Genomic DNA, 14,900 nt, shown 5'->3' with positions numbered 1-14,900 from the left:
ACCATAAAACAAGTTACAACAAATATAAAGCAGAAGATTGTTTTGCCTTCACACAGCTGCTGTGTAAACATCCAGCCAAAAAACCATGCCAAGCCCCAGACAGATTCCATACAAGTTGAAAAGAAATAGGGCTTTTTGATAACACAGTAAAGCTCAAGGAAAAAAATACTACCATATATTTCTAGATTTTCAGTCAATACATGGTAATATAAAATTCAGGCTTCAACAAATAATTTAGGCCTTGGATCTTCACACAATACACTCTAAGCTTATTTATCCAACTTCGTTTTTTTCTTGAATCAGGTGGCAGTAACACTAAGCCACATTGAGTTAACAACAACAAAATTTTAAATTGAGTAACACACATTCCAAGTTATCCCAAGGCCTTATGCAGCAATTATCCCTGAATTACCCCTTTCTAACAAGAGGCAAACAAATAATCATGTTTATCAGGGATAGCAAATGCAGGAAATACATCAACTAAAACATGCAAGATGAATATACTGAATGTTAGATTTTTTGTTAATCTTCACATATCCTCTGGACCTGCATCTCCTAGAAAGCAAGGTTTTGTCTTACTGTCTATGTAAGGACAACTGAATAGTACTTTAGGAAGGTTAACTGACCCTTGCTTTATGAATAGCCCTTTAGGAAGAAAAAATCATTTTAGCCTTTATCTATAGAGAAGTATTGAATACATTTAATTAAATAATAAAAAAATATATAATGAGGCAAAAAAAATTGTCCCAAAAAAAGACAGACAAAGGAGAATGCAACAGAGAAGACAGCATGATAATCAGGGAACAACTTGAATAGATAAATTGTAGTCACACTCTGTAAGTGTGGGAGAATTCCAGATAATGTAAGGTTGACTCATGCATTTTATTTCCAAAGCACTGCAATTCTCTATCGTATATTTTTCTCTCTAATATTTGTCCACTGTGAATACATCATTTTTTCTGCTAAAATTAAAATATTTCAGTGGATGGTATGTCTTTTATTTTTTGTACGTTCATGCCTTAATCAATAAATTTGATTCCAATTGCTGAGCACTCTAGTGTTGCGAACACAAGCTCAATATCTCTCTTTGATCACTGGAATTTTTTCCAATATTTGATACGAAAGCTAATGGTCTGTTCATAAGGAAGGCCAGACTTTAATTTTCAGGTTGGTTACCTATTTGAAAAATAAAAAGCAATACAACAAACACCCATGCAAATTAGAAGTCTCAAAGTACACCAGAACCATGGTTGTAGCTAGCTTGACTTTCTTCTTTGTCTAAAACAGATCTGGTTGTAAAATTTAACAACATGGGATTTCATCTGGAAGCTGCAAATGGGAATTCCATTATTGAACAAGATCATTTAGCATTCTAGATGAAGATGAAGTCAAACATACCATATGAACTACTAGAATCAACAAATAGGAAACTAATAATCACAGGACTCTTACTTGTAGCATTTTGAGCATTAATGATCAATTGACTCACATCAGCAGTGCCAAAACACCAAAAGAAAAATGGGGCACACGTGTGTGAAAATAAAGCTATAACTGTGAGATTTGTCTGAGGGAACTTCACCAAATAAAGAGGAGGCTCCTAATATGTAGCCAAACACAACAATCAATTGAAATTCAATATGTTTAACATTTATGAATATCAAGCTGCCATCCTAAGATATAGCTGAGAAAGTTTTCACAAATAAAGATGACAACATAAGATGTGGCCAACAACATCAATCACTTGAAAAAATTGTTAGAGATGCTAGCACTTGTTGAGGCACCAATTCAAAATGTACATGCAGTCATCGCCTTGCTTGCATTACTAGCCTAATCTTATGACAGTCTGGTCACTTCATTTGACATAGAACCCAGATCGCCATAATAATGCAAGAGAAGACATGAAAGAAATATTCAAGGTTGATAATAAAAAACACAGTTTTCTTTCAGCAAGTAGGAACAAGAAGTTCGAGAAAAAGGTTGTTGATCTGACACGAAAATGAGATTCACTTGCAATATATTTTTTGTTGCTAAAATAGCAAGGTATAATTCATTTATTGTAGAAAGCAATGGCACCACACCAAAGGAGCATTGGAAAATTTTTTCAGTTGAAAAGGAGGATAAAGCAAATGTGGCAACATACTTCAGGTAGTCTGAGCCTACTTCTTACATCAATGCTCCATCGATTGGCGCCCTTGCATTTTTCCGTGGTCATCCTTCCTAGCAATCATGTGAAAATTAATGTGCACCAAATTCCTCTCACATAATTGAATATATTTGTACTCAGAATCTCACCCCAATGAAAAGCCAAATAAACCATGCACCTGGCAAAGTGCACAGGTAGGCACAGTGGATGCAAGAAGCTTGCAATGGCGGTAGTTTAGGATTATCTGATTTTCATGGCCTCCATGGCTAAGTGGGTAGTACACAATCAAGCACACTGGATGCAGGAGCTTGAGTTTGCAATTGTAATGGCGGTGGTTTATTGTATTTTTTTTCAACTAAAAAAATTGTGTTTGGAGCAGTTTTCAGATATATATAATTTTGCTTGAGATTGGACCACGTTTGGAGCAATTTTCAAATATATATAATTTTGTTTGAGATTAGACCTCCCTACTTAACTATTAACCATTAAACCACGTCCTAAAAACTATTGAACATGTTTGAATGGCTAAGTGGTTCGTTATAAATCTGGTAACTGATTACGATGCAATGGGAAAACACCTTCAGTGTCACTTGAACCTGTGCCCAAATGGAGACCTTGAATGTATATGTTTCGCAAGACGCTGGGAGCTGCAAATGCAGACAATTTATAGCAGCACGGGGTGGGATTTGTATGCATGGGCCTTCCGGGCACCTGCCAAAATGGTGGACGTCATTGTTCACAGAGTATAATTTACCTTACGCCTAGGGCACAGCCTGTCGGGATTCAACACAGCGAGCAGACCTGCGAGGTGAGCAAGCACCATGAGCAGGAGAACAAATTCTTGAGAGGACCTGTTCCGGTTGTGCGAATGGAGCAAATGAATGTTTGGTGCGAGGGATCGTTTGAAATTGCGCGGGTGTTGGTTTCCAAAATGGTGGATGTCATTGTTCACAGAGTATAATTTACCTTACCCCTGGGGCACAGCCTGCCGGGATTCAACACCGCGAGCGGACCTGCGAGGTGAGCAAGCACCATGAGCGGGAGAAACGAATGCTCAAGAGGACCTGTTCTGGTTGTGCGAATGGAGCAAATGAGCAAGCACCGTGAGCGGGAGAAACGAATGCTCGAGAGGACCTGTTCCGATTGTGAAAATGGAGCAAATGAATGTTTGGCACGAGGGATCGTTTGAAATTGCGCGGGTGTTGGTTGCCAGCGCAGCGGGTGCCAGCTCGGAGGTGGTGGGTCAAAGAAGTGTTAATTAGTGTCATATGTTATTGATGGCTTTACATAGTGTTATATGCTATCCATTGCCTTACGACATTTTCTTTGCAACCTCTGGTGCAAATGCTAGTACCTATTTTAGTCAAGCTTCTTGATGAGGCTCGTCAAGTTGGAGAAGAAGCTCGTTATTTATGTATTGGAATATCTAGTTGCAAATAATGAAGAGCTACAAAAGCTAGCGTATGTAATAAATTATGTTGAAAAATTATGTAATCCTTTTCACAAAATTTCGTGCAACTCAAGCATCTAAAAGGTGTATTAGTAGCCCTATCTGAGCTTAGTTCTCGATTGGAAGATAGCAAGTGGAAGATTTTATCTTTTGAGGTTCGAAATTTTTCCTTAAGCTTATATTTCTGTACTTGTGCATGAGTAAGTACTAAGTAACTACACCTTTGTTTGAAACCAAGCATTTTAGGAATCTATTTTCCTCCAAAACAATCCACCCTACTTTTGAGAATGGATGAGGGGTATATCAAATTCCCTTCCATTGGGAGAAATTATCAATTTTCCAAATTGGAAACTTATTTGGATTAGGAATATGAAGCTTAGAATGCTTCAACCTTCTTGTTTGAGAAGGTAGCTTAATTTATTCTACACAGGGAGATAGAGTAAATCTGCTAAGTGGGAAATTTCCAAACACTTCAAGACTATAGATTAGAACTCCTTTCCTCTTATCCATTAGAACATTTTCTATATTTTTATTCAGGAATAAGGGTCAAGTCATCTTGTGGAATTGGTCTATCATAGCTTTGAATGGTATAGTGAAATGGTTAACTTCTAAAAACCTCATATGTATATACATTTACTTTAAAACTTTTCATAACAATTACCATTGCTTTATTATTGTTTCTTGACCGTATATCAATGTACTTGGCAGATCGACAAAGGGACAAACTTACTTAACTATCCCTTCCTTATTTAAATACACACATGTGAAAACAATATTGTGTATGGACATATGGAACATAATGAGCTATAATATATGTGTATACTTATATCCTTGACTTTGTTTGGTGTTTTGACCCTTTTTCTCTGGTAAAACTTTTAGATATTCTTGATGTTTGAAAATTTTCACTATGTTAATATTCTCTTTTATATTTAGAATTTTTCTAAGTTATTTCTTCATACTTACAGCCATTAGGCCCAATAGTTGTTGCTTTAGTACATGAATCTATGGGTGTGTGCATAGTGGTTTTCACTTTTATAAAAATCATTTCTTGTCTGTTAAGGTTTGTTCTTATGTCTCAGTTGCATTGCATAATTAATTTTTACTTTCTTTCTTGAATATGAGACCTTTATTACATTTTACTAATGTCTAAAGACCTTTAATTGCACAAAATCTATGAACCTCCATTACAAATGAAGGTGTTGTTTTTCCTCTCTCAATTTGTTGGATGATGAGTCCGCAATGGTGTAGTTATATGAAAATGTAAAGATTATGATCATGCCATTATGAAATAAAATATTGGTAGAAGAAATCATATATTATGTATCTGGCATAAATGATTCACATTTTGGGCACTTTTTAGTGTGCTCTAAGGGGTATTTACCAAATTTCAAGAGCTAGAAAATTGACTTTAAATAAAAATATCTAGATTATCTAGAATTGGGGTTCATATCTATTATTCTATGTGAAAAATATGGAGCATTATAAAAGGGAAATATTTTAGGATTAGATGGCTTCTTTGGCTTAATTACCTGATTATATTTTTTACTTGTTCGAGGCTGGTTTCTTCCCAGGCAATATGTTCCTCCTTATGATATCCATGTCTACTTTGGCTAGGTCATGTCTTACAACTTAGGAATATATTGGTGTCTTGGTCTCTCCAGATGAGTTAAAACTTGGGATGTTATTAGTAATTCATTTTTCATTTTTTTAAAGTACTTTTGATTGATGATTCAGGTTGTGTGATTGAGTGTTATCAATAATGTTGCCCTTGATTTTACACCCCATAAAACAAATTTCTTTAAGTGTGTGGGTGTGATGCAACATATTAATCTTGCTAATTCAATGGATCAATTTTTGAGGCTAAATGTAGTATGGGCTTTAAGAAACATTTTGTACTTGGCAGACACGTCAGTGAAAAGGAAGGTGATGGAAGAGTTCACTATAGCCACCTTGACAAGCTCAATTCATGGTATTCCTTTCCTTTGCATGTTTAAAAATGATTTCAATTTGTATTTTTTCTCAATAGTTGAGAAACATTTTGTACTATATACTTAAAAGGAAATTTCCATTTTGGTTGTAAATATCCATCTTAGATCCTAAAGAGGTGGTCCAAGAACAACCATTGGAACCTGTTCACAACCTAGTGTATGGAAGTATTGAATTTGTTCAACAAGTTTTGTTGAAGGTGGACTAATTCTTAGAGTTCTGGTGCAACAATTATGAGTCATAACAGGACCAAAAGTTTGCACACACATTTGCATATTTTTTATGTTTTATATTCTCAATAGAGTTTCTTCTATGTTTGGGCTTTTGTGTTTAAGATATTATAAAGGAAATTGAGTTAGCCTAGATCCAATACTTGGACTCAAACTACCTTTTTATCCATTCCCTCTTGTTTGATCTCAAAGAGTGTAGTCAAATGGTCTCAATTATTTAGAAACCTTTGACCATATTAGCATATGTTGGGTTGTGACTTAGTGGTTGGGAGGGGGAATTTCCACTAAAATAACGCAGGCTTGAACTATGTTAGGTGTAGTTCCCTTTTGTGTATCTATGAGCAAGGGCATTTGATTCCCCTAGAGTTGGTTTTAACACATATGCGCCACTTGGTCCGAGGAGATGTTAATATGGTTCGCTATTATTTTAGGTAGACTTTGAGCACTTTTGTCTTGAAACCCTCATATATGTTGTGTGATTCTTTAGTGTTTTCTTATTTATTTTCTCACCCCAAGAACTTTTCTATTTTTCCTCCTATATTTTTATTTTCAAGGGGATCAACATGTGATGAATTTGAATGGAAAGAGTCTCACACACTCGAATTGTTTATTATTGAAAAAATCATGTATATATAGAATGTAAGTACTAAGGGTGAAAATACAAAAATGGCATTGAGTGTGAATTGTGATGCATATCCAAAACAAACAAAATACATAGACATTTAGGGTCTAAATGGCCTCTAAAACACCACATTACAAAAAATAGCATGAATTGGGTTACCTTATTTTAGGTTTCTTTTTCACATTCTTATCTTAAAACAAATTTCACTAAAAATCAATTTATTTTTTATGTGATATGACACAAAAAACGTGGATTTAGAGACTACATGTGGTAAATATTATCGTGTGTGTATTCTTAGCATAACAAACCCAGGTAATTACAAGTAGCAGGGATTAAAGTTTCTGATTACCAAGAAGGGATTAAAGTTTCTTCCTAGGATTGCAAAGCTCTCAGTCTCCAAGTGGAGTGTTTAGATCTCAATCCAAATACCTTTGAGAAACTCTAAAGAAGTACAGAATGGAAGATTGAAAACCATTGAGGACACCTATGGTTATACGTTACCAATTATGCAAATAAAATGCAACATCGTTGGTAAATCAAACTGAATACAGATCCATGATAGGAAGCTTATTGTATCTTACATTTTCGAGGCCATATATCATGAAATTTATGGGTCTTGTGGCCAGATTTCAGTCCTTCCCTCATGAAATTCATGTTCTTGTTGTCTAAATGATATTCAAATATCTTCAAGGAACAACAAAATATGGACTATGGTACGCTAAGAGAAAAGAATTTAAATTGAAGTCCTACACTGATTCTGGTTGGGCTGGCAGTCTTGATGACGGGAAGAGCACCTCAGCTTCTTCTTGGGGAAATGCTTGGTGTCATGGATTAGCAAGAAACAAGCCTCCATTTCTTTATCGACTACTAAAGTAGAGTATATTGTTGATGCTACCTATTGCACACAAATTCTATGGATGAAGCAAACTTTAAAATATCTTCAGGTAAAGTTGATTGATCCTACTCCAATTATGTGTGATAAATATGACTTCCATCAGCATCTTTAAAAATATAGTCATTCATTCAAAGACTAAGAATATTCCTATCAAGTTCCATTTATTAAGGGAACAAGTTGCAACCAATGTTGTCAGACTTGAATACGTCGCCACTAAATACCAACTTGAAAATATCTTTACTAAGCCACTAGAAAAAGAACCCTCTGAATATATTAGGAAATAGATACAATTTGTGACTCTTCCTTCCAAATGACTCCATTTTTGTAGGTGTTGGCAACTACTCAGCATCTGGGATCAATGGAAGAGTAGGATGCAGTGGCTTAGGGGGAGTATTGAAGAGTATTTCTTTGTCATTAATACCAAAGGGGGGGAAGATTTATGGATAATTAGAGAATACCATCCCTAGCTTCAGGGGGATTTTATGGTGTTGCCATCAATGCCAAAAGGGGAGATTGTTGGACAATTGGCATTGCCTAGATGGCTAGTGGTTGTGATTATGTTTCCATTGACATCAACCGGATTAGCATGGTGATTGGGACTCTAAGAGGAATCCTACGGTAGTTGCAGGCTTCTAGTAGAGAGTCATCATATTAGAAGGCTTATTGAAAATCCATAAAATGATTACTATGGTGATTGGTAGTACAGGCTCAGGTGAAATCCTATGGTAGTTGCAGGCTTTTACGAGAGAATCATGACAGTAGAAAGCTTATTGAAAAAGTCATAAAATGATGAATATGGTGATTGGGAGTTCAAAAGGAATCTCATGGTTGTTGTAGTGCTCCGTAGAAAATCATCATAGAAGCAAGCTTACTAAAAAATCCATAAAATTATGACTATAGTGGTTGGCAGTTCGGAATTCCAGGCATAAGAAGAAGAGTCAAGGAGAAAAGAGTGGCAAATATTTTTCAACCATTTTATAGGTAGAAGATGGGCTCAAATCCTAATTCGAACCTTCTCCATTATGAAGTGCTCTGAAAGATATTTCCAACAGTGTGTGAAAGTATCCTAATGACCTCTTGGATCAAAAGTGTATGTCAAAGTCAGCGTCTTCAAGTCCTCAACAAGCTGAAATATCAAAGGTCGGTAAAGTGGAAGGATGAATATCAAAGTTCGGAGAATATCAGAACCTTGAATCGAAGCATATCAGGATATCGGAAGGTGGATGTCATAGGAACATCGAAGGTCAAATCATATTGGGATATCAAAAGCTAGAGGTCGTTGGAACATCAGAGGTCGGAGCAGGAGAATATCGAAATATCAAAAGGTTAAAGCCATCGGAATCTCGGAACTTAAATTAACAGTTGAATTTTGAGAATATATGATATATGGAGTTGTTGATATTGTTAAAAGTACCAAGTGGTGCGTAGCAGGATTAAAAATTATTTTCGTTGCAAAACCAAGGCTAGACAGGACCCCTTCTCTCTCCTATAGTAAGACACATGGAAGCATGTCATTGGCTCTCTGAAGCTGTAGTGGCAACTGATGTCATCATGACGTGGCATTAAGGTCTACACGTGGCAACTTATTTTGGAATTTTCGGTGGCCTAATGGGGAAAATGAAAGTGACACGAATCACCACTCAAGAGGTGCCATGTGGAGAGATGATGAAATTATGATGACATCTCAGAGGTCAGCATATCGGAGGTTGAGGAATTCGAAACCCCTGTGCAAATGGAATTTGAAAAAATTACGATAAGAAGGGGCTTCGATATTATCTTTCACATGGTCATGTGAAGATAAAAGGAACTAAGGGGTAAACAAAGGGAGCTAAAACGCAATCGGGACTTTGAAAAAGTTAGGATATGCAGGGTCTCCGATATAACGCTACAATGGAATGCTAAGCCAATCGTCACAGGATTGGTCTTATGAAGGTACCAGAACTGAGTGATATCATAATGTTCCTCTTGTATGAGTTACCATATGTTGTGACTCTGATATAACAGTAGAGCGAGTTAAAATGATGAATGGATCGGCATATAGAGGTTAAATGCAAATCAGCGGAGTTGGTTTATAGAGAAATGGGATATGCAGAAAGTGCTTAGATAAGGCAACGAGGACAATGGTCCATAGAGAATAATTGTAGAAATGAATGAAGTAATCATCCACTTCTCGTGCACGTCTTTTATATTTAAATGGGAAAGAGAGTGGCCATTCCTGAGTATTATCGAGCTCTGTGGAGCAATGAATAAGCATGGGAAGTCACGGTAAAGTGTGCAGGCAGACTGAGATTAAAGCCTCAGTATGGAGGATTACAAAAGGAGTCAATGAAAGAACTCAAAAGCTCATCCTTATGTTTAATTCCATGACCTAATTCAACCATAAGACGCAACAACAGTAGGAGGAGCCATACTAAGGTACAGTCGACCAGTATGGAAACAAGTAGCAAAGACAACATTGTGCAGTATGCGTCAGAGGATTAAAACCATTTATTTCCATCGTTTAAAGTAGGGAAGTTGTTATAGACATTTTTGGGCAATACAACCCCAAGCATGAAATGTCCATAAACCAAGGGCTCCTAAGTCCTTAAAAGTGTTGTTCTAACCCCTAAAGGAACAAGGTCAACTGATTACAGCTTCTCCCAGAAGTTCTCCATGAAAAACTGCTCAAAACTGGTCAAAACAGGATCTTTTCAGCTGGTCCATAGGCAAAGTGCGTTGCATCTCACCTAAGTACACTCTATGGGTGCGTTGCATTTCAAAAATCCCTTCTATGGGGTGCGATGGGTGAGAAATGACAAATGGCAGTGTCAATCCGCGAGGTGGAGAGGCATGGAATCTTCCAGAAACTTCTCCTATGACACTTGCCTCTCTGAATTCGACCAAGGATGAGTAAGAGATCATCAATCTCCAAGTGGAAGCAAGAACTATCAGAGGGAAGACACTAATCAAATCACAAGCTGACTCATCTCCCTTATAGATATCTATATATGGATCCCTCATCCTAGAGATCCAGAGGATGGAATTTTGCATATTGTAAGGAATTGTTGTTGGTTTCTTGAGACAACATCAGAGTGTTGGGTGATCTAAGCTTTGTATGAGGTGAAGAGGGGCTTACTTGCTGAGAGGATGATGTTGGGTCAGAACAACTGGTTGTAACTCCCTTGGCTCTTTCTTGTTTATCAATAAAAGCTATTCAAGTTTTCCTCCATACTCTTGTGTCATTTATGTTTTATGCATTTGTATGGTCAATTTACATATGATCCTAGATTGTTTATGATTATAGATCCATTTTCGTGTATAGTGTTATGCTACTGTGATCTTACAGGTACTCTGTGAAGCTGGGCGTACAAGGGAGCAAGTGGCGAAAGACTATCAAGAGAGAGAGGAATCGAACTAGGAGATTAGCGCAAGACAGAGGTTGGTCTTCGTTTTTCTTCTCTCATCTATATTTCATAAAGGAAAAATGAAAGTAGCTTTACTTTGTTTGTTTCTAAGGTAGCTATCACACCTTAGTGGGATAAGCAGTTCTTTGTAGACACTTTTCCCTGTAACAGAAGTGAGTACTGTTGAAGTGCTAAGCGAGAGGAGAGTGTGTGTTGTGAGACAAACAGTGAGAGAAAAAATAAAAGGCATGTAGTAAAGAGCCTGTGTGAGAGAAGGCACATGACCAAGGATATTTTGTTCTAAGTAGAGGATAAAGTGTTGCTATATGATACCAAGGGAGTCTATGGAATAGTAGAGGAATGAGAGGAAAATTTGTTTCTGTAGCTAACCAGATTGTTATTTTTCAATAATTTTATATGCCTCTATTTTAAGTTTGAAAATTATATGAAATAGTATAACAATGGCAAGAGCAAGTTGTAGCTTGCATTCAGAAGAGGTTGGTGCCTCTTGGCAAGTCGGTGCTTGCTAACCTAAGGGGGTCGATGCCTCCTGTGAGTGGGTGCTCACAAACAAACTGTTGTAATTAAGTAGGTGCTTAATTTACATAATAAACAAATTGGTGGTTTTTTTCCCTCTGGGATTCCATGTGAAAACATGGATGTCAATATGTGTGTGTTGATCATGTGCTAGATTATATGAACATATGAATGCTTAAACTTATTGCTCACTTTCTTTATGAATGAATTCGCTCATATGTAATAGACAATAGAGAAAAGAAACTAAAATCATATTCAATGAAAATATTAAAGAATCTCACTGTTGAATTCAGGCTTATGTGATCCATATCAGGTTTATGAGAGTAGTCTTCAGCGAAAATCACATCATATTTTATTTGTCTACGTGTTCAAACCCATGAGTGTGGTTCATCGTCAAGACGAGTTGAAGAATCAGTTCATAGTTGCATGTTAAATAGAGAAAGCATGACCTCAAACGGTTAAATTTGACTGGGAAACAGCTATAATTGACTGGAAAACTAGATTGTACTAACGGCTACTATGAAAGGCTAAGTTTGACTCGCCACCAAGACCAAAAAATAGGGGTAGGAAAAATATTTATTTATTTTTTTTTATTTTTTTTTAGAGTATGAAATAGTAATCTATTAATAGGTCTTTTAATTAAATAGAATAATAGTTAGTAAGTTAATATAAGGGATATTATATAATATTTAATTGAAAATAATAAGAAATATCTTTAATTAGATAACCTATTAATTTTGTTAAATAAAGACCCCAAACTAACTAAAGGGAATTCCACTAATTGGTCCATTAACATTTTACAACTACTTAGTAATAAATATATTATATATATATATATATATATATATATATATATATATATATATATATATATATATATATATATATATATATATATATATATATATATATAAGTTAATAAAAATTATTACTTAGTGGGCAAAAAAAATGTTAGGTTGGTTTGTTAAAATTGTTGTGTTAAGGTAGAGAAACAATCTATTAATAGGCTTTATAGTTAAAACTAGGTATGTAAATAGTTCGTTAATTTATTTATGTGGGTTAGTATGTTATATATATTAGAGAAAAAGTTTGAGTTTAATTAATAAGAACCATAATCTTATTACTAAATACTATTCTAGTAATAAATTTTTATGAAATAAAAATTTTTATATAACCCAAAAAATAGTCAAATAATTACCTCAAAATAACTATAATTTGATTTTATCTTGATAAAATTAATATGTTAACTCAATTAGAAAGAATATAGAACTTACCATAGGTTAGTTAATTTATTTTTATTTTTTTATATCTAAAGGGTTGGAAAGAAAAACCATACTATTGGAATTCTTCCATCCACGAGAAGGAACAGACAATGCTTGCTTCAATACCTTACTAGGTCACTAAAATCAAACCTAGACACTGAAAAAAAGGTGAGGGGGTACAAATTCGAGGAGGAAGAAAAAGAAACAACCTGTCTCAAAGATGAGGGGAAGACAAAGAAGATCGTAGTGAAGAACCACCCAAGGGGCGGGGGAGTGAAGGCGTAAGCTAGGAGGAAAGGGCAGGAATCCAACAGCTGCTAATCTTCCAGCCATCATCCCTATTGAGATTTCTCGGCGTTTTCTCAATTTCAATGGCTTCCCTAAATTTTCAATAATTAAAGGGAGCAATCTTGGCAATGACTTGGGCCTCCTCAATGCAAATGTGATGCTTTGTTTTTTTTGTGTGCTCTGCCAAGGCAGGAGACTAGGTCCTCCTCTGTTTGATGTCAGCAGAGTGTTCATGGATCCTTCGATTAATAGAATGCCCTGTCTCACCCACATAGGGGATCCCACAAGAACAAGGAATAACATAGACACCTTTCATGTCCTTGGGGTCAATAGGGTTTTATACAGATCTAAGGGACCTATACAGATCTAAGGGACCTACTGATGGTGTTAAGGGGTCTAAAGGTAGAGGGAATATTCTTTCTAAGGATCCTCGCAATCTTATTAGTGGTGCCTTGGATAAAGGCTAGATGAACCCCAGAGACACAATCCTTAGAGTCTCCCTTAACTTTAGGATCTTTGTTGGCTTTAAGGAAAGCCTTCAGACCTTGGTTCTTACTATAACCATTATTGGAAAACACGTTAAGGAGATGGGCTTTCTCTATATCAAGGTTCTTTTCATCGGAGATTCTCAGTGCTCGAGTCGCAAGCGTGTTGAGGACACCCAACTTCTGAGAAGGGAAATGATGGGAGCTTGCATGAAGATACTTCTTAGTATGAGTTTTCTTCCTAAACACTTGATGGGAGAAAGAGTCGTCATCATTCTTGGAGATGAGAACATCCAGGAAAGGCAAACAACCATCAACTTCCTGCTCCATAGTGAATTTTATGGATGGGGATTGATTGTTGAGACGTTGGAAGAAGAGTTCCAATTCCTCCTGGCCATGAGACCAGATGACATCAGTGTCGTCAACAAATATCTTCAAAATTTTGGGCAAGAGACGAGCCGAGGCCAAAGCTTTGGACTGAAGGTCTTCCATAAAGGAGATTAGCGACCACTGGGGATAGGGGGGAGCCCATGGCAACCCCACATGTCTGTTCATAAAAGTCCCCTTCAAAACTGAAAAAAGTGGATGTGAGACAAATTTCAACTAAATAAACGGTGTTAGGATCAGTAAGGCACTTGATGACCTTAATGGCCTCCTTTATAGGGATGTAAGTATAAAGGGAAACCACATCAAAAATCACAAGAATGTTCTCAGGGTCGAATTTGATGTCTTTAAGCTCATTGACAAAGGACGAAGAGTCTTTAACGAATGACTTTGTGAGGCCAACAAGGGGTCTAAGCTTCAAGGCTAGGTATTTTGTCAGGAGGTAGGTTGGACCACCTATGGTATTGACAATCGGCCTTAGGGGGGGGACCCTTTTTGCGAATCTTCAGAATACCATAGATCCGAGGAGTGATGGGGCTACTCTCAATAATCTTATGGCTAAAGGAATCAATAATGTTGCTAGATTTAATAGCTAGAGCAACATTTCTGGAGACCTTCTTCAGGGGATTTTTGCTAAGATTTTTATAACTGCCACTGTTACCCAAATGGTCCAACATCTTCTGTTGGTAATCATCTTTATTAAGGATGACAACAGCCCCTCCTTTATTGGCTTTGAGAACCACAATGTCCTTGTTATGGTTCAGGGATTTGAGGGTCTCAAACTCAGCCTTGCTAATATTGCTTTTTGGGGGAATTGCCTTCCTCAGGACAACAGCGCAATCCTGCCTAATCATGTCCTTAATATTATCTGGCAAGCTCCTAATCCCATATTCCACATCACACATAATGTCTTCTATTGGGATCTTCTTAGGGGCGATGGAAAAATTTAGACCCTTCTCTAGAAGGCTATACATGGAAGGGGGAAAGGAAAATTTTGATAAATTAACAACCTTCTTGTTATGAGAAAGCGGATTATTATTATTATTATTATTATCCAAATTTTTATCAATATAATCATTCCCATTACTATTATTACAAAGTGATTCCTCATTTTTATCTATATTAATTAAGTTTTCACTATTACTACCAAATTCGCTTAGATTATTACTCTTATTATTATTATAATCAATAATACAATCATTATTAATATAATAATTATTAAATTTATTAATCTT

At 36.2% G+C, this 14,900-nt stretch overlaps 1 protein-coding gene across 1 annotated transcript; it reads right to left on the bottom strand.

The window, feature by feature from the left end:
- Nucleotides 1–2,904: 2,904 nt before the first annotated feature.
- Nucleotides 2,905–14,570, bottom strand: LOC149208979 (uncharacterized). Its single transcript, XM_089398482.1, has 4 exons — nucleotides 14,180–14,570; nucleotides 13,270–13,853; nucleotides 3,110–3,277; nucleotides 2,905–2,994 (listed from the first exon to the last, which is right to left on the bottom strand). Exons 1-4 carry the CDS (start codon nucleotides 14,568–14,570, stop codon nucleotides 2,905–2,907), a joined length of 1,233 nt encoding a protein of 410 aa, XP_089254608.1.
- Between the last annotated feature and the right edge of the window lie 330 nt (nucleotides 14,571–14,900).

The sequence above is a fragment of the Pinus tabuliformis genome, chromosome 1_2 (genome assembly GCF_031772625.1).
Source record: "Pinus tabuliformis cultivar Carrire ecotype Pingquan chromosome 1_2, CPIR1, whole genome shotgun sequence".
Lineage (NCBI taxonomy): Eukaryota > Viridiplantae > Streptophyta > Pinopsida > Pinales > Pinaceae > Pinus > Pinus tabuliformis.
The sequence above is the reverse complement of the archived record's forward strand: the minus strand, read 5'-3'. Positions and strand labels throughout refer to the sequence as shown.

Coding starts and splice junctions, on each gene's coding strand:
- LOC149208979 (XM_089398482.1), bottom strand. CDS start 14,570: ATGTGTGATGTGGAATATGGGATTAGGAGCTTGCCAGATAATATTAAG. Junction 13,854..14,179: donor CATCACTCCTCGGATCTATG/GTATTCTGAAGA, acceptor CACTTTTTTCAG/TTTTGAAGGGGACTTTTATG. Junction 3,278..13,269: donor CTAAGGATTGTGTCTCTGGG/GTTCATCTAGCC, acceptor CAATCGGAACAG/GTCCTCTCGAGCATTCGTTT.